The sequence below is a fragment of the Artemia sp. Qi Xiang Cuo genome, chromosome 6 (assembly GCF_049724085.1).
Source record: "Artemia sp. Qi Xiang Cuo chromosome 6, ASM4972408v1, whole genome shotgun sequence".
NCBI classification, from domain to species: domain Eukaryota; kingdom Metazoa; phylum Arthropoda; class Branchiopoda; order Anostraca; family Artemiidae; genus Artemia; species Artemia sp. Qi Xiang Cuo.
Genome location: NC_142799.1, coordinates 30,390,130 through 30,411,083, shown reverse-complemented (window position 1 = coordinate 30,411,083; position 20,954 = coordinate 30,390,130). Strand labels below are relative to the sequence as shown.

At 35.3% G+C, this 20,954-nt stretch overlaps 1 protein-coding gene across 1 annotated transcript; it reads right to left on the bottom strand.

Moving 5' to 3' along the window:
• Nucleotides 1-2,706: 2,706 nt before the first annotated feature.
• On the bottom strand, nucleotides 2,707-20,082 carry LOC148951110 (uncharacterized). Its single transcript, XM_089090643.1, has 3 exons — nucleotides 19,627-20,082; nucleotides 8,943-9,264; nucleotides 2,707-4,237 (listed from the first exon to the last, which is right to left on the bottom strand). Exons 1-3 carry the CDS (start codon nucleotides 19,928-19,930, stop codon nucleotides 4,015-4,017), a joined length of 849 nt encoding a protein of 282 aa, XP_088946769.1. The 5' UTR covers nucleotides 19,931-20,082; the 3' UTR covers nucleotides 2,707-4,014.
• Between the last annotated feature and the right edge of the window lie 872 nt (nucleotides 20,083-20,954).

Genomic DNA, 20,954 nt, shown 5'->3' with positions numbered 1-20,954 from the left:
TTTTCACATTGGTTTAAAATGAAAAATATTTGTCAAAAGTGTTTTTTATAAAACCAATTTATCACTTTGGCCACTATGGACCGGGGTTTTCCCTTTACTAGATTGCAGCTACTGCTGCAACCTCGATGGAACCTTGCGTGTAAATCAAGCAAAAATATCAAAATTGGACTCAATGTGAGGTACCCAGTTAGAATCTGTATTTCTAAAGTCTAGTGCGATAGAAGAGGGAAAAAAATCAACGTTATTTGCATGAAATTATCCACAACGCGCGTGTTAGGTCTACCGTATCCTGCATCCGTATGTTGGATTTTTGTTGGGGAGAGAAGTATTTTTCTCGAGGGGAAGGGGACCTCTCTCCTGAACACGGGCTTACTCAGTGCCAAGATCGTATTGCTATTAAAAATTTTGTATTTTCTCAGAACAAAGACTCAACGTGCAATACAACTGCAAAGAAGAGAGCGAAAGACACACTGTCAGGATGCTCTACCAGCATGGTGAAACTAGGGGTCACCAGCTTTCAGAAATCGCGACACGATTTTTTGGCACAAGGGTGTACCAGGTGACCCGTGCCAAGCATGGTGAAAGTGTTCCATGTGTGGCGGAGGTTTTCGAAGTGTGGTGAAGCTGTAACATGCATGGTAGGGATGTGTGACACATGTGGATCTCCAAAAGGAACAATAGCAGAAGGAAAATGGGTGACCCTCCGAGGTGGAAGATAGAGCTGAGTTAGGATAGTATTCTGCTATTAATACCAATATCGATAATTGGAATTTTGTTTGATTCATTTTTATAAGCTATTAAATAAAAAAAAAGTTTCTTTTAACTGAAAGTAAAAAGCGAAATTAAAACTTAAAACGAACAAAAATTATTCCGTACATGAAAGGGGCTGTCCTCCTCCTCATCACCCGCTCTTTACGCTTAAGATTGTCTTTTTGTCACAGCTCTACTTTTTAAGGGAATAAAAAACTTGAGTTTGATTCTAATAAAAAAAATTAGAGTTTGTTGGTTCCACCAACACCCGCGTACAGGTGTTTCTGTGCGTGGAAGGGGGATTTTAAAATGTATAAAAATTGGAAAATTGAGGAACAGCTATAGGGAAAAACAAGAAAAATAATTAATTCTAACTTTGGATTTCATGGGGGGGGGGCACTATCCAAAACTTATCGGTCTCCCGATAGACCTATCTGCTTCAAATTATTCCGTATCCGCTTTTTTGCCACGACTAAAGTTTTGTAAAACTATGATTTCTTTAGCAGCAAATTAGTATTGACCCCAACTTCTCATCTCTGACTTCACAGATATCATTCTAAACCATTCAGTATCAAGGTTCCTACTCTGGATATACTTACCCATGTTCATAAATAAGTTGGTAATCCGATAGGGATATGTCAGATGAACAGGATGAGAAATCCTTTTTTGGTTACGCAGAAATCGCAGAGTAAGCAAGATCATATTGCATTCATCATATCGAATTTAAGACCAAAACGTGGATTTTTGTTCTTTTAAATTGGTGTAAACGTTTAGCAAACTAAGGCACAAAACTATGAACGATCCATTTAACTTAGCTAGAGATACATACCACTAGATACGCTGTTTGGGGGGGGGGGTGCAGATGAGCGTTGATCCACTAATTATCAACATTTCTTGATATATGCATTAAAAAACATTTTAAGAATACGAGTAAGGGTTTCCTTCAGTCCTGATACTTTGAAACTTCTCAGTTCTCTCCTCTCCCCCTCTCCGCGGTAAGAACTGAAAATCATCTCTGTATGTCATCGACTGCAAGATATACTACTGAAAATTGTTGTTAGGTGTAAGATGGGTATCTATGAAGAGGGGCACCAGACCTACACCCCCTCGCCCCCGAAAAAAACCCTAAATTTTGCCGAATAGTTTGGCACTTCTCACTTGGCTAGTAAATTATGTTTGCATTTTAGGGTGACAAGTGATATATACAAAGTATTTCTTTACTCCCCCCTGAAAACATCCTACGTACGTGCCTAGTGAAAGGCCGGTTTATAATTCACATATCTAGTTCTTTTTCTTCGAAGTCTATAATAATCAAGAGCAGGAGGTATGGTCCATAGATCCTATAAGGCAGGGGGGAGAGAGAGCACAAAAGAGTACGAGCTTTAGTTAAACTCAATCCTTGTGTGGTCTTAGATCTTAAATAAAGTAATAATACGTTTCAATTTAATTGAATTCTATTAAGAATTAATTCTAAGCAAAAACAATGGACACAAAATTGAAATTGTATTTACTTTAAGACATTTAAAAGCCCAGACTGGATGAAATCTGCTAAGCAGTCCAGAAAAAGCCAAGGGGGCGTTGAATGTCTATGATTCAAGCCCGTCCTAAAATGCCTAATAATCTTCCATATAGTAACCGATGTTTTTTTGATAATTTTCCTATTTATATCTTTTTTCAAATTTATACCCCCCCCCCAAAAAAAAGGATTGTGCCTTAACAGAAAAATGTCTTCTAATAAAATATGCACACAACACACACACATACACATGGATACACACACACAAACACACACACACATATATATATATATATATATATATATATATATATATATATATATATATATATATATATATATATATATATATAGGCTATATATACCCATCTCCGTAAGTATCTCAATGGTCGACAAAGCTTTGAGAATCCTGACCTTTATTTTTTACAGTAACAAACATGGAAACCGCTAAGGTTTTATTATAAAATCAAAATTAATACGACGCTCATTTAGAATAAATCTATAAAAAATAAATATAAAAAAAACGTCTCTCGATTTGTCGAGGCAGTGAAAGACGAACAACAAAGCGTTAAATGAAAACAATTGAAGTAGGCGAAATATTTTACTTCAATTTATTAAGAGATCCGAAAAAAAACGAACGATATCCATACTGTTTATTATAACCCTTGCACCAACCCATATATACGGGCAAATCTATCAATATGCTTTATTAACATATCAAGAATAAACACAGCACTTTGATAGATTTATCCTGTTTTGCAAAATAAATGCAGACAGCTTAGATAGCGATGTTTTTTTTTTGTGTGTGTTTTTTTTTTAATTTTTTTTTTCATTCGTCGAAAAGTCGAGTCCGATGCCATTCACTGTCAATATTCCATCACCCCCACAAATTGACTCCACACTAAGCGCTGTCAACTCAAAAATGAAGCATAACAAAAATTCACTTTTAAAAGTATAAAATTATCAACTAAATATTGCTCAGAAATATTATAACTTCTTGACATGACAAAAAAGAAGCGTTTTCCAACATTAGCCTAAGCGCCTCAGAGACAATTTGTGCGATTTTTGAGAAGGGAAAATCTCAGGAATTACGTTTATTCATTGCTTGTCCAAATTGTATACTTACGACGCCTTTTCAGAATTATTCTCTAAATGATATCACAGTTTTTAAGGGTTTAAAATCAGGTATAATGGACATAATGTTGGAAAACACAACTATAAAAAACTACACGTTGTTCTTCTTCTTTTACAATTGTAAAAATGTGACACTATTCTGTATAACATCATTAGAACGCACCAAGAACATCTAAAGCGATAATCTATAATAAAATTGAATTGTTGTTCATAATTTTGTTTTTAATGATAGTGTTGCATAGTGTTAAATTTAAAACATTTTTAAATTACCTTATTAGATGACTAGTTTTAATTTTTATTAAAATCACAAAATGATTTTAAAATAGATGGATTTAAAGTTGAGTGAAATTATTAATTCAAGAGTGGTTTCTTGTTTAAATTGTCTTATCCCCTGTTCAACAAATTGTGTACATAACGATCAGAAAAGAGTGAAAAAACATTTTATATCTTTATCTTTTATCGACTTTTGAAACACTATGTAAGACAAGTAATAACAGGAAGATATAACGATGCTGTAAGGAGGTATGCTAACAGGAACAGGATTGCCAGCAATTGAATTTTCTGCTACAACTGGATTCCCGCGAGTCCAGATTTCCGCTTAAAAGTGTGCTACACTATTCATCTTGGAGTTGCAATGATAGTAATGATGAAAGCTCTTGCCAAAATTTTAGGGCCGTCCAGTTGATAAATTGATAGACATCCCGATTGCATTCATTAAATTCAGCGTCACAATCGAACAATTTGCTTGAAGAGCCTTTTTTAAAAGCCCAATAATGTCGGAAGAACCTTAAAAGTGGTCGCGAAAATGTTGAAGGTCGCTCAAATTCTTCACTAGTCCTGCAAAACATTATATCTAAGTCACAACTAATTGGTCACAAGTATATGTGCACACCTAAGGAAAGGAGGTATGTTTAATATCCCCCTTAATTTCAAGGAAGCTTTTGAGAGAGAAAAATAAAAATAAAGATCCTCCAGAGACATTGCAGGCACATTAAATTCAGGTTGCTGGGTGTTTTTACAGGGACAAGTAGCAAGCCTGTCACCTAACCCTGCTGCGGCGGAGATCGATCCCTGGGCCCCGTATTGCCAAGCAGAGCATCAATCCACTGTGCTACAGTAGGAGAGAGACATATACAGTCAGAAAAAATGATCTGTTAGCCCATTCGCAAAAATTTTGGTTCTATGAACTTTTACAGACTTTCTATAGGACTGTGTCAATATTTCAAAATGTAATTAATAAACAGACTCATAGACAATGTAGAGGTTAGTAAAGATTTGGTAATATATTTATTCGAAAATATTTCTAAAAATTTCACTTTTTTCTTGAGGAAATATGTTTCGATATTCTAGAGGAACAAGGTTATAAATTTCAACGCCTAACTTTAAAAATGTTGCTGATAAAAATTCACTAAGTACAAGAACATATACTATGGTAACTGAGTAGGCCTAAATAAGTAATATGTGTAGTTTCCTCTGTCAAAAGGCAAACGTAATACTTCATCCAATGTTTACGTTTTTTTTTCATTAGACAAAATAAAAATAAAAATCCACCTCTGACATCAGAAGCATTAACGCTGTCATTGACATGAACAAGGTTTTTTGCCACGTTACATATTTTGCCTGTGTGTTTAAAACAATTCCAAATCATGTAATCATAAAGTTTTAAAAAATCAAATAAAAACAAGAGTAGCATTTTCACTGGTTCACCGAAAGCTTTAAAGATAATGAAATTTTATTCAATTTTTCCGGAATTAGAGTCATTAGGTCATACCTCTAACTTAACAAGCATATAAATGCGTGATAAATATAATTTATTATGATAGCTTCAACTGCCATCTTTATCCTACTCAAGCGGCAGTGCACTTGGTTGATCCATTTATACAAAAAGCATTAAGTAAGTAAATTAGGACCCGGTATATTATTCCAGGAGGGGAAAAGGGGCAGATAATAATAAATACAAAATCAGAAAAATTAAATGAAAATATTGGCACTTGTCAGACAAATCAATAAGAAATCTGGAGTTTGTTGGGATTGAGCGCGTGCAAAACCATTGCCTACCTCAGGAGCTAATAAGACAGGCAGTATTCAGCTCTTATTTGGCATAATTCACGGCCATCTAAATTTATTCAGTAAAATGATAAAGTATATATTTCTACACAAATAATAATAAGTTGCATTGTCTGTCATTTATTTTTTGCCTATATTTATTTAGCCCACAGCATCGAATGGTTTCAATTGCACCCATTGGGGGGGGGGCAGGGGGAGGGGGCATCCATCCCCTGGCTGAATGATGCTGCCTTATTTTTATATTTTGTTCTGAGATTTCTATCATATAGCATTAAAAGTGCCAATTAGACGAGGCTTGCCCCCCCCCCTGGAATGCAGCTTATGGGCACCCATGGATGGTTTGCCCCAACCATGCATTGCAGTCCCGGTCGAAGGCATTGAATCAGGTGATCGGTACCTGCGCAACACACACCTATGGTCAGCATGCGAAATTTTTTTTTAAGTTTAGAAGATAAAATAACTGATTATGTCAAAAGAGTAAAGTAGAGGTGTTAGTGTACATTTTTTTTTTTAACTACGCTATGTTCTATATATTAAACTAGCCTTTACTACTTTACAATGCATTAAATATAGTTTGAAGGAAAAGCTTACTATCACAAAATTTCATCTCTTTAATAGAAATATCAATTCCAGTAAATTAAAAGACAAACCTGTTTATAATTTTTCTATTTCTGCTGAGAAACGCACCACCGTCAGTGAGTGGTGCTATTTCTTTTTTAATCGTAAAACCGATCGTAAAACGCAAAATTGATCCTCTTAAAACTTTTCTATACCCTTTGATTTAGCTTAATTTAAAATATCCATTCCAACAAAATAAGTTTTTCAGAGAAAAGTGCCATATATTGCAGGCCTTTTGGAAACCAGAAAATAATTTGCACTTAACTGTAAGCAAAATATATTTTGCGTTTTGCGTAAAACGCAAAATTGATCCTCTTATAACTTTTCTATACCGTTTGATTTAGATTAATTTAAAATAACCATTTCTACAAAATAAGTTTTTCAGAGAAAAGTGCCATATACTGCAGGCCTTTTGGAGACCAGAAAATAATTTGCACTTAACTGTAAGCAAAATATATTTTAAAATTTTTAACTTTTTTAACTTTAATAAATCAAAAATTATAAAGACTTTAAGGAATAAATATGACTATGTGTGTATTAAACTGTCAATGCACATTGAGTCTTCAACGTATAGTCGTTCTGCATCCTATAAAGTCGTCTACGACTCGCAGATTGCTTCTTGAGTTGACCTTTTCCCTCACCATCATTCATAATTGCAGAAAATAAATTAACTAACAAGATTTAAAGGGTCTTACATAATGTGTTGAAGCAGATTTGAAAAGAGCTTCTTATTTAAAGAATGGTTAGGATTTACTCTGAGAGTTCGCTTTAGTATTGGAAAAATTGAATTTTTTTGTTATTATTCATAAAAGTTTAGGAAAATATTTACCAGGAAGTCAAACTCCTTGATGGAATAGAAAGGAACAAAGTCAATAGATTCTGCAGGGAAGAACAGCAAGCTTTTGCGCAGCTGAAGATAAAATAAGATTGCATAACAGCATTGCACAATTCTGCGAATTATTTAGAAGATTTGGCTATCAAGAATTACAGAAACCAAGAAAGCAGAGTACTTCTAGTTACTAACATCAGCATCATTTAGCGCTTTAGATCCTATGTCTGCGGAAATAGGAGTGAATGTGTTTTTGCTAAAACAATTTATACTGCTGGATCGTATCACAAGGACATGTATTTCTTTTTTACTTTTACCCCGATTTAACACTTAAAAAGAATAAAAAAAAAAATTCAACGTGTGAGCGTATTTTGAATCGCAGTTTTGGTGCTGTTAAACTATTAAAACACTTTTATTAAAGAGAAACAAGAATGAAGGGTCAATGACATTAGAATTTTACTTAGACTGAACATCATTTATATTCTTAGGATTTCTTTGATGAAAAAGACGAAAATTTATTTTTTTTATCAATTTAAGTAATAGATATTGCATAAAGGAATATTTAAGGGGGTAATTTTCTTCAAGTTTTTTTCAAAACAGCCGGTGTTGTAGAGGGCAAGCTGATGTTTTACTCATCAAAAGGCATTCATTTTGGGGTGGTTCTTTAAACCAAGCCATAATTTCGTAGCAACCTGGCACCCTGAAGGATTTGAACAAATTAACTTGTAAACTCATCATTCTACTGCCTCATTGTAAAGCTGTCAATTCACATATACACCAAGACTTAAAAGTTGAAGATTAAAAAAAAAGAAGAATGCCATGTTATCTAGTATTTCTAGGCTTGTCAGGGACTAATGAATATAGAGGTCTGTATTTATGAGTTTTGTTCTTAGCAAAATATGCAGAATATTTGGGTAGCTTCTGTGTTAATCAAGTGACAAAGTGGGGAGAGTTGAGAAAAACAAAGCAAACATCATGTGAAGTGCAAAAACCTTTCTTTCATTAAAGTATTCAAAGTGTCGTTGGAAGCGCTTTTACTAAAACCCGTCTTATTTCAGGCATCAGTTATAATGGGCAGAATTTTAAACGAAATGTATCCAAATAGGTCTATCATAGCATATTCGTTACGGCGAAGAAGCGATTTGTGTTACTTGTGGCACTTAACAGCAATTTTTGCCCTAAGAGGACAAAATTTTATCAAACAAAAATTCTCGGCCCTATCTCACTATGAACCGATCATTTCGTTGCCTAAAAGGGGCACACGATTTTAAATTTGCTTTCGAATGATCACTTTAGTGGTATTTTACGACCCTGTGTTTAACATTTTCACCATAGACGGTAAATAAAAGAAAGACAGAAAAAAAACAACAACAAACGAGCAAATAAGCAAATGACCCTCCTCATAAAATTTTGGCGGAATTTTTACATTTTTTCAATATAGGTATTGAGACTACTGGAATAGGGTTCTCTGACATGCTGAATTTGATGATGAATTGCGTCTTGATCACATCCCTTTTAGAGAGTGTGTCTCCTTTTTTCCTAAAATTATGGAAATTGTCTTGAGCTAAAAATCTTTTGACGGGTGACTTGATGAAATTCACATATTTGGTATCACCATTAAAAGTAGATTTTGTTGATGCATAACATTAAACTGTTATCAAACAGTTTAAGGCATTTTGGCTTTTATTGACAAAGGTCGTATCTCACTTACCGTTCATCATCATGATTTATGAACGGATTGAAAAGCAAAATTCTCTTCGTCGTTTTTTTGTTTCTTTTTTTTTTGTGGCAATCACTATGAAATACAAACAACTGTTTCGGTGCCAATATACAATCCTACAATTTGACAAATTTGATCACACAGTAAAATAGTTTCTGGAGAGGGACTGTTAAAAATTGAAAATAAGGCAATTTACACGAAACTGGTTCGCAGTTACCAAAAGATCGAAAAAACAATACGATTTTAGCCGTAAGGTTCCAAGCCTGTGCTTACGGTAGCTTCGTATTTCTGTTAAGAATTTCACTTACCTATAAAGTGTTAAAAGGAGATCACTGATGGGTGACAAATCTTCACCTATATTGCCAGCATAACAATCTATTAGATAACGACATTGTTCGTCTTCCACCCCAAGAAGTCCATAGTACCCATCAACTCGAGAAAGCAAGGGACCTAAGTTTAGATCAAAGAAGTAGTCTGTCAAATTTGGATTGTAGAGATGCTGCAAATCTGCTAAACGGGATTCAGGGTCATCAGCAAAATTTGCGTAACGTTTATGATGGTGTTTCTTGTCCTTCCTCCTTTTTCTTAGAGTTGGGAGGACAAAACTGACAGGCAGCCATACGAGGAGATCTGTAAAAAAAAATGGATGGTGCTAAATCTTTATTCCTATGCTACATTTTCGTGTTTTGAAAGAGAGGTATACTCACTGCTTAAATCACTTTTGCAAAACGCTGAGATTATCAAACGAACCCTCCTGGAATTGATCCAAAATTGAAATTGATTTTTATACATTTTTTTTTTTAATTTGCCCATTCCCATAAATGCTGGAACACCAAAATAAATTCCTGCTGACCTGATCAATATATGTATATAAATCCTATTGAAACAAATTGTCTTTAGTTTTAGTTTTATCAATCGAAATAAGCTTCAGTTTTCGGTTTCTTTCCGCTTACTCTTTTATGCGGAAAAAAGGAAGCTTCACGATAGCAGCTTCCTGAAATGACACTTAAAAAAGTCAAGATCTGTTGCCAAAACAATTCCAAGTTGTCTGTGCATTTTAAGTAGTTTTAATTTGGATTTGGGCTGTAGGTCGGACATTGAACTGCAAACAGCTCAAATTTACTTGGCTATTTTCTCCTGCTTTTTGGTGAGCTAATGAAATTGGTGTGACATCACAACCTTTGATAGATAGTTATAAATTAAAAACAGGTATAAGATACAATGGTAAAAAAAAACACGAAATCGCTAAGGAAGGCAACGATAGTAACACAGTCATTTGAATTTTAAACTAAATTCGAAGAAGTAAAAAAAGCTTGTTATTGCAATTCTGCATTTGTCAATACTTAATGAAATACTTAAAGGACATTGGTCCCAGCAGGGAATGGAGAAGGGGTAATGCACACCTTGAAACAAGAAGACACTAAAACATAGAAAAATAGGAAAATGATAAATATTTCCATTTAAGCTTGGTAAAAATAAATTCCCTGGTCAGGCACGCGCGCAAGAATTTTTTTAAAAAGAGTCCTATAGCAAAAAAGTTTGAGGGGGCGGAGAATAACAAAAAACGAACCTAATTTAATAATTTAAATAAAACGTGTCCAAAAACTCGGATCTTGGGTACTCAAAGCCCCCATTGTGTATATCCTCGCTCGTGGTAGTACTTACACCCCCTGGGAAATTTCCTGGTTGCATGATTTAGGAATGGCCTGCTAGGATTACAAATTTTTCGCAGCATTTAGCCACTTGAGATCCCAAAACTCCTCCATCCCAACCAGTAGTGCTAATTCATGAAAAAATGTTGGGGGAATATATTGTTTGAGATCTAGTGAAGTCCATTTTTGTCACTTTTTTCAAAGTAAATATAAAAAAAGTCTGTTTTTCAATATCAATACAAAGAAAAGATAATTGTTGAAATCCAATTGGGTTGCAAATATCTAAGGGGGGAAAATACCCCCCCCCCCCCTAGCCCTCGATTGTTACCACTGATCCTAACTAGTTAAAAGCTTCTGCTTTGGCTAATCTTTTCCTAGGTTAATAATTCACACCTTGCCTTGAAGTTTGTTTGCGCCTTAACATAAATGTTCTTGTGCCTAATGTATACGTCACAACAGTTGTATGCTAAAACCAATGAGTTGATAAATAATCTCGTTATTTGATGCAATCAGCAACAATTTTTCTCAGTAGCTTGAACAAATCTCCGATAAAACCTTAAAATTTGATCAAATTTCTGATCTTATTACATAAGTTCGGCACATATACAAGGGAGGCAGTAACTCGAAAAATACCCTTAAATTTTAGGCTCTCAGCCAGCCATGTAGCACATGCGGTTCTCTGGTGAGAGAAGGCAGAGATGAAAAAAAAAACTGTGAATCATATATCCCTCTTGTGCCTACGTCCGTGCTCGGTGCTTCCAAATTTGGTTTTCACGAGATTTTGAATTTCCTTCTAAAGCACTCTCACGTCCCTATGGCTTGCCTCAAGGCCGTACCCAGCGCGGGGGTTAGGGGGATTTGAACCCTTCCCGAAATGTTTTTTTTGACTCGTAAAAACGTAACAAAAATGGATATAAACAAATTTAGTATGCGTTTTTTGATGTTTTTTGTGTAACCCCCCCCCCAAATCTTTAAGTAAACCCCCTCCCCCCGAAAAAAATCCTGGGTACAGCCTTGACTTGTCTTAGTGGTTAAAGACAAAAGAAAGAAGAGAAAAACAAGTTAGCTATTTCGAGAGTTATACTTTAGTATCTTGACAAATTACAGCCCAAGGAAAGCTTTTGCACTTTCTTGTAATTATTGCATATTTCAAATACTGAAAAATTGAGAAAATCGTCATTTCACATTTAGACGTTTAGAGGTTTTCTCTTTTGATGGATTTACCTTCTCCTCTGGAATAAATTGCCGTTTAGACCCATGTTTACGTACAAGTCTACTTGCTTCTAGTAGTACACAAATTCGCCATTCACAAAATTACCAATACAAGAATTGAGTAATCTGCCCTTAAAAAACTCACTTAAGCAAAGCCATCATACACTCCAAAACCTAAAGAGTCAGTCGCAACCATTTAAAAAACCACTATGAAGGTTTTATTTGTGGTATTCGTAATTAGATGCAAGTAACTACATCCAGCGTATTAAAAAAAAATCCAGGAAATAAGACAATTAAAAATTAACAGTTATTAATAAATATATCCGTTGTTCAAATTTCAATTTCAAACATTTTTGCAAATTTTTCACATTCTTCTCAGTACAGTTATAGCTGTCCCTGTCGTGATTTGAATAAATTCATTTTATTTCAAGTAACACAAAATGTTGGCATTTGATTCTTTCGAGATTTAGATTCTTTAGAGTCATGGCAATGTTTGAAGTCAATGAACTCTGGTTCTTTTCGAAAATTATTGGCAAAAAAGTATGTGAAGGGGTCGTTCATTGTACTAGTTTTTAACTATGAGACTGCACGTCACAACTGCAACAAGACAGATTGTTTGCGATGTTACTCAAGAATCACTCTCACGATTACAATTGTTTTTACCTGCTGAACTTTATACAACCTCTCTGATGAGTTAGTGATATCGGTTATATTCAAAAGACACTTCACGTGTCTTGAGTATCACATAAAACACACACAACAATACACTGAGTAACTAAACCCCACACATCGTAAGTATAGGCTGCAAGGGTGAAATAAAGCAGGACACCCTAGATTAGGCTGGGATTAAGGTGTTAAAAAGGGCCTAATTTATTTCAAGTTTTTTTTGGCTTATTTGGAGCTTTGACCAGAGGAATATATCCTATTAAAAACTTTCCCAAGAACCTCCAAGAGACTTGAAACAAACAGGCATAAACTGAACGTTTCGCGCTTGAGGCCTTAAAGCTTGAAATGAGCGAAAATTACCAAGAATTCGAGCTGCTAACCCTTTAATACAAAGGGCAAATCGTATCCTAGTATTGGAGGGTATCATATATCTTTACACTCTAATGGGGTAGTAGCTCTGTATTGCTTGATAATTTTGTCTGTCTTGAATATAAATCGGTCTTAATTTGTATATAAAAAACTTCCGCTTATTTTTTTACCCATTTTGGTACTTAAAAAGTGAACCCAGAATACTTATGGGTGGTTTCTTAGCCTGACTCCCCAAATTCTCAAGACTTTAAAAATTTTCCAAATTTCGTTTTGTTTTATTTTTCACATAACAAACCATCTCTTTGCTTTTCTCTTTATTCAATGTATCCCGTAATATGCCCTTTCGAAGTAAATTCATTTTTGCCTCTCGGCTTTGGCCAAAATTTTTGTATCTAAATTTTGGCCACCCTACCCAAATCTTCTCTGATGAAATTTTACGGATTACCAAACTACTACTACTACTAACAGCAATTCACTGCAGCAACAAGTTACCCGAGGCCAACAGAGATGTGCAATCTCCTCTTCCATTCCAATCTTTATAAAACCTCCCTTTTTACACCCTCCCAAGAAGCTCCGATTTCCCTTAAATCCTTCATTACGTATAGCTAAACAATAGTTTACTCTTGTCTTGGAGGAGGGATAAGAAACATTTTCCAATTGGAGTTGACGTGATGCAAAACCTCTTTTGAGGTCAAAATCTTTTAAGTTACTTCCGAAGGGAAATGAGGGCAGTCTCTTCTTTCCGACCCCCCCACCCCACCTCCGTTTGCAGCTCAAGTTAGGTAATTTTTAAATGAGTTAAAATATTGATGATTGAAAAAGTTATTTTAGCAACTTTTAAATGAGTTGGCTGGCCATACCTGAATTTCTGTTTTTATCAATTCTATCTTTTTAGAACCGAAATTTTGATTTTCAACCACAAAATGCCAATAAACGGCATTTTCCATTATTTGAAAAGGATGGTTGATCTAGAATTTTAATTTGAATAAGCTCTTCTCTGGTTTTCTAAAAGCACAGGTTTGACAGAAGGTTCAACTAGAAGAAGGAGCAAAAATATAAAAAAGTTCAAGTGATCACATAAGAAGAGAATGTCATTTTTATTGCGAGAAAGAGCTTTGAAAGGGTGAACACAGAGTTTTTCGACATACTAAATTTGATGGTATGATTTTAACAGGGATCCAAATATTTTTTCGAATGCCAACCTCCTCTTTGCAAAATCAGGAAAATAATTTAGGAAAATCAGTTTTAGTTGGCCTCCAATTTTGATAAACCGTTGAAAACACGAAATCACAGCAATAAATTAGACATGTCAGGTATTGGATGATTTAGGTGTGAAACGGGGTTCCCCTCAGCCTGAGAAACAACAATCAAGTCGCTCCCCTTTTCATGATAAAAGTTTTTTTAGTTTTCAGAAGAAGTTAGGCACCTTAACCAAATAACTAGTTTTGTTATGAAGGTCAGGAAAAAAAACTGTAATCGTTTTCCCATTGAAAAACGAGAAAAGAAGCATCCGAGAAAAAGAAAGAGGGGGGAGGGAGAGAGGAAGAAAGAACGCGGGAGAAAATTCAAAGATTTTCCCATGAAAAGGGAGCATTTCTTGTTCTTCAGTCTCACTCACAGAGACTCGCAGTGAATATGTTTGACTCAGCAGCTGACAAGTGGTTTAATCATTTTATTTCTACCCCAGGGACATAAAACAGGTGTTGATTTGGAGGATAGAAGTTGGTGTATCGTTATGTTTAGTCATTTGTACATCCAATAATGAAAAAATCACAATGAAAAATCTTAGAAAGATATTTTTATCAACGGGAAGGACTGTGTACATATTCTACATCCCACACCTTTGTTCTACTTTACCTGAACTTGTAGAATGTAGACACTGACTTTTATGAAATTTGGTTATGTTATATAACATCCTAAGAGGTGCATTGCTCCGTGCAGCACTTCCAACAAATTCTTGTTGTAACGATTTTTATTGTAATTTATTTCAATCTTGATCTCTTTTGTTATCAAGTCTGCATTGTTATGAAAAATTCCTAATTATGAATAAAAATCCAGTTCAAATTATTAGTAGATAACAACGCAAAAATGTAAACAAGTCTAGACAAATTGCTCATTTTCTAAGACTATTTATAGTAAAAACCTAATCTTGGTCCAGTGTTTTGCTAATCTTTCTCAAGCGTGGATATTGTACTAACTTGCTTTCAATATTTGCACAAGCAAATTTCTCTATCGCCCCTCTGTGATCTAAAAACATGAGGAACAGCAATGGAAAAGCAAATACTGATGTCGTCAATAACTAATTTTCTACCTTAAAAAACCGCTTTTTGTGTATAGATGATGTACAATTATGTTTTGGCTTCACACAGTATATTGTACATATATGATGTACAATTATGTTTCGGCTTCACACAGTATATTGTACATATATGATGTACAATTATGTTCATGGCTTCACACAGTAGAGGAAATAGGGAAAGCCTTCTAGGACCCGTCCTAAGTTCCCTAAGAATTATGGGGAAAACTATGGAAGAAACAGATGCTCAGGCTTAAACCTAACTGTTTTCTAGCACCAGACCTTCTGACAAAATTTCTGGACCCCTTTCTAGAGTTTTGGTATTGTGCAGCAACATCCGTGCACAAAGTGTGGGATATTTCTCAAGGACTCCATTCCGGATCCCTCTGAATCCTTTCTATGTGAAAAATTGTGACGACCATGCAGTTATTCATTTACTTTTTCTCCCTCCCCTCCGAGAATTTCTCTCTCCCGATTTCTCCTAGCAATCCCATCAAGATATGCAAAGCAAGAGGTATTTTCAAAGGTTTTAATATTAGTCATGTATTTACGTTTTTTCCTCATTCGGTTTCGCCCAAGCGTTTCTTCTTCTTGTTTATTTTAATCGCGACAGACAAACGCATTGGCCTAGTGATCTTGGGTCATTGGCATCGAATTCAACATATAGCCAAAACATTTCAAGATTAGCGATTTCTCACGTTTGAATTTGCCGTATAAAATGCAACAATGCAATTGCATTTTTGTTGTTTTTTTTAACAAAAAGAAAGGCAAGGTGTTGAAAATACACGAAGCTTTCTGTAAAGACTGTTCATTGGTTGAGTTGGTAAAAAAAGAAGAAAAAACAGAAATATCTTAAATAAAGATAATAATGATATTAGACAGTCAAAAACAGGCACAAAAAGTTTCGGATATTTTGACCGCTTACATCAGTGATCGTCATCAGCAGATGACAATCACTGATGTGATTGTGTGATCGATCAGTTTATCTGCTGATGACGATCACTGATGTGTGTGGTCGAAATATTCAGAACTTTTTGTATCTGTTTTTCACTGTCTAATAAAACGACTTATCCCTACTTAAACTTTTATTTGTTCATCATAGAAAGGCACTGTGGTCTTAGAATAATAATAAGGATATAGAATTGCAAAATACTCAGTAAAATTTTTCTTTTTCTCGAGATAACAGCTGTTCTTATTAATTTTTGCTGCTGTAACCGTGTTTTCTTCTTTTTTAAATCCTCCATCCTTTTTTTTTTTTTACAGGTTTTCAATAAATAAATAAGTAAAAACAAAGGCTTTACTAAAAAACAAAACAGCCTATTTTTAAGGTTGGATTGTTTTGATAGGTGGTGATATTTTTCTGAAGAAGAAGTACATCTAAGAGATTTTTGCCATTATATTTACATCATGTGACAAAGTGATTGTTCCTTCAAAGGATTACGCACTATGTTGCTTCATACACACCGGAGTTAAAGATATAACCAGATATGGATGCATAATTGAGAATATCTGATGGAATTTGATGTTTCACACACATCCCTCCCCCCTCTCCAAAGACAGGAGAAACGAAAGCTTTTCGGCCATGGATTTTGATCCGCTGAAATCAATCAGGTCGAGTTCTAAGAATATTGCAAACTTTCGCCCCTTTGATAATAGACTATCATTTGTGAGCCTGGGGCAAACTCCCTAAAAGAGTCTTGCTCCCAAAGATAAGGATCATGGCAGCTTAAGAGGTAATACACCACTTAGGACCCTCAAGTTCCACGTATATTGACCCCGACATGTTTCTGACTCCAATGAGAAGGGGCATCTCTACTTTTCACTAAAAGTGTCCATGGGCACAAATGTACAAATCAAATATGATCCCTTGTATCAGGTACAGATACAAGGGGAAGGAAGGGGTAGGGGTGAGAGAAGCACATTCTATAAATTGCCGAAGCCCATGGAATGTGACTAACATGCAGAGAAGCAAGGACAAAAGAGACATTTCGGAGGAAGCACTAGCCGTAATACTGCCCAAGCATGCGTGTATTTTCTGTATAGTTATGATTCTAAATAGGTATAACTTGTCTATATTGACGGGATTGGTAGAGATTGAGCACAAAGGATTCATTAGGGACCCTGAACCTATTTAAGCTATCAATTCTGAACCTTTCAACTAATTTGATCCACGAAGCCCTCTTCTCTACACCAGCACGTTCAAAAACATACTCCTCCTTCCCTCCCAAGACAGTGTAAATCATTACATTTTGATGACATTGAATTTTTGGGAATCATGATTGAAACAGCTGTCTTAAGCTTCGATCAAATACCACGTGGCAGACACATCACGCTCTACGGAACTTATGCTATTCTATGGACACAAAGCAAAATTTTAAGTTTTTGCGACAGTAGTTGATGCTCTGCATGTGATTTTAATTTGATCTTAGTATGCTAAGGCTGTAGCCCCCCCCCATTGGCACCCTCTAATTTATTTATAAAAATGGTGTACAGAAAAATAGGAATAGTTAGTATTTCCTATAAGATTAATTGAAACAATCACTTCGAATCATTGTTTTTATAAAACACGACTCTCAAGCAGAAAAAGGGAAAAAGAGCCACTAACAAAGTGAACTAAGCTGAACTTCCTGTCATAAAAGACTCTCCACAACACGTGAAGCTTTCATAAGAATATCCGCTGTAGAATTCAAACTTAACCGCATACAATTTCAATTTTAAAGCTAAAATTATCTGTGGTAAAAACTGAAGCTGCGTTAATAGCCTTAAAAAATTATAACCGATAATAAGGGCCTCCTCTATGGCCAATTGACTTCGATAGCTGATTTCACTTACTTTCTTGGGTATTGAAGAAAGAACTTGGATCATTTTTAACATCAAACTCTCAAATTTTTGCCCAAATATCTGCCACTTTGCAAAACAATTCTTCTGACGTCCCATGTTTCATGATTAATTTATAGATAATGGCAAATTTTGTAAAAGGGTTGCCTAATAATTAGTAATAGAAATTATTTAAATAATGGTAAATAATTAATCAACTTTTCCCCTTTATTTCCATAAATTTGACCTCTTGTAAGGCTTTAAATCTTTTCTAACTTTCTATATTTCCAATCCTAATCATTCTATTGCTTAAAAAATCCCAAGCATAAAATTTTGTATGGAAGAGGTCAACCCCTCTCCATCATCCGTTACACATCCTCTTTCCGCCACGCGTCATCAAACTCGGGCAGGCTGTACTAATACCAAACTCCGCAAAACTCGACGATATAACCCAATTCATCGCCTATGCTGAGATCTAGTCTCCTTTTTAAGCAAGGAACAGATTACAGGGCAACGTACCTCCTCTGTGCCCTGGAAATTCCCTGAGTGTAAAGGGTATTAAACTCGATTTTAAGTATCAACAAACTTAGTTACTTACTTACTTAATCACACATTTTGTCCCTTTTTTTAGAGCATTTAATTTGATACTTAACTTGGTACCGAAAATCGTGAATGGAACCTTGAATGTAGGAAGCTGCAAACTGAATACTTGGGTGCCCAGATCTAAGATGTCAGTTCGACGGTTTCGTGAATACAATGATATTTTGACAAAACAAGACTTCAAGAATACTGCTCGAGTTTATAGGCTGAAATTCAATAGTACTTAGAGTTGGCTGTCTTGCTACATCCATTTGCCACGAAAGTAATACGCTAAGCCACATGTATTTACTCTGCACCGTGCTCCTCCTTGATCTACCACGCCACGTTTCATCAACCAAATCCACGTTCCGCCCCCCCTCCTATGTTACGTTGCGCCACATTGTGCAAATCCACCATCTATCTCCTCTTGAATACCATTTGTGAACATGCCCCTCTCCTGAGATTTCAAGCTGTCTAATTAGGCTACTTACCTTTACATACCTGAAAACATTGGGATAATGCATTATTCCCCTTTGTCCAAGTGTTTTTCCCGTAAAAAAAACAAGAAACTGACAACCTTTACATTGCCGATTCGATTAAAATGAAACACTCAACTTTTGTTGATTTTTAACATTATTCTTGTAATGTTGGCGAAAAATCCTTGTCAAAAACAAGAAGATAGCTATTGAGATACATGTGCGTGGAAAATATTAACACTGCTTTAAAAGAGAAGCATATTGCGTAAAAATGGATAATTAAGCTTCAAAGTACGACCATAGTAAATTATTTAATAGTTTTAGTGTAAAACTATACATTTTAGTGTAAAAACAGTAGCATGAATGGTCCACCTACCTCCTCATGCCCATGGCCACCGGTAGGCATGTCAGAAGTAATCATTTCAGGGGGGTAGGATTCGAACAAAGCGCAAAAAGGCAAATTGTGCGAAAAATATGGAGAATATATGAGGATAAACATTAAAATCTTGAGATTATGGGTGGGGCACGGGTTCCATCACCCCCTTACCCAGCTTGTAGGGTGTAAGTTGAACAGGTTACCACCATCCCTTGAGCATAAAAAATTCAACTTACAAGATACCTAATCGTTAACATCAGGGACGTACGCAGGGGGGGGGGAAATCTCACGATTTTTTTCATTTTCCCATAATTTTCTGATTTTTCTCACATAATAATGGGTTTGAAGGATTTGCCCCCCCCCCCGAAACAAATTGGGCCCCCCCCCCCGAAACAAATTCCTGCGTACGTGCCTGGTTAACATTTTGTTTTGTCAATATTTATTCTAAATTTTCCAAACCTCCATCTAATATTTACATTCATGCACTATATCCAACAAAAACAAAATAATATACAAAAATTGGAAGAAAACATATAAAATAGTACATACCACCACGAAGTTTTGATTGTCTGTTAATTGACAGAAAACGCTGCGAAACAACTTGATGATCTAACTTCTTTTTTGCAAATTTTACAATCTTGTCAAGTTTTCGCAACTCAAAAGGCAAGTTCTCATTATCATTCTCAGCGATTAACAAGTCCAACATAAAGTCCAATATGGTGCTATTACGGAATAAATTTGCAACAGGAATCTCTGTTGCAGAGTTCGGCACTTCGATTGCAAAAAATGTGCCAAAACTGACTAGCAAAATGAGAACAATTCCTCCTGGATCATACGGTTTGTCTGTGCCCATATCAACTTGTCATCATTCAACACTACACAAAGCAAAATATAAGCGTCTAATAAGTACCAGTAGGGTCTAAGGGATCCATTGTTTTTTCAATCACAGCCTTTGAAGCCTAAGTTACTTAGAGTGCAAATGATCTAGTCTCAGCTTGTGGATTGACAGCGTTCAAAATCCGTTTCTCTCGGCCCTTTATGTACTTTCTTAGGGCGGAGTCTAAAATTTTCTCCGAGTACCTGTGTGGTGACGGCACTAAGAAAAATAGTTGAGTTTACTTTTTGCCAAAAGTAACGGAATGTAAATTGCACGTAAATTCGCAACTGGGTTAGTACTACCAAGTGACTTCATGAAAAAGGAAGCTTCAAAACAAGTTAAGATTTATGAACATGCGTATTACTTTATTTGGTTTTCTTTTTTATAATCAATTACCAAAGTATTGCTGAAAAAATTTATCTTGAACCAACGTTTGACAATTCCAAGACGATATTTAAAGTCACTTCTTATTTTGAGAATCTTATTTCAACAACGTACGACATAAATAAAGTTGGCTCCTAAAAGAACATACTTTAAAATAGGAGTCTACAATAAGAAGATCGGGATAAATTGAAAGGATGAAATTTAACCCTCTCCAGAAAAAGTTGTCACAGGCATGTAATCAGAAAGAGGTAACTCGGACCTGCACTCCCCTAAATATTAAGATCTCTGCTAGGAAATGTCGCCCCCCTCCAGTTAGAAGTTGTGTATGGGTTTTGATTTTTACTCTATAAGGTTGTCCAAATACTATCCCGTATTAGGCGCATACATTGTCTTTGTGTGGATTCGTCTGTCTGGACAAAAAATAGCTAAATTATTTAAGATAGAAACGTGAAATTTGTACAAAATCGTCTTGGAATCCTGTCAAAATTCACGAAAATAAAAATACTGAAATCTAGACTTGGAATGACAACCTGGAGCGAAATCTAAAATAAATCATTTGCTATATTAACCAAACGGCCTTTTTTTCTTCGGTTTTACGTCATTTCCCTAGCACTTG

Excerpts from the sequence above, each read along its gene's own strand:
- LOC148951110 (XM_089090643.1), bottom strand. The coding sequence starts at position 19,930 with ATGGGCACAGACAAACCGTATGATCCAGGAGGAATTGTTCTCATTTTG. Across the intron at positions 9,265-19,626 it reads ACAATCAAAACTTCGTGGTG|ATCTCCTCGTATGGCTGCCT; the intron begins GTATGTACTATT and ends TTTTTTTTACAG. Across the intron at positions 4,238-8,942 it reads CTCCTTTTAACACTTTATAG|GACTAGTGAAGAATTTGAGC; the intron begins GTAAGTGAAATT and ends AATGTTTTGCAG.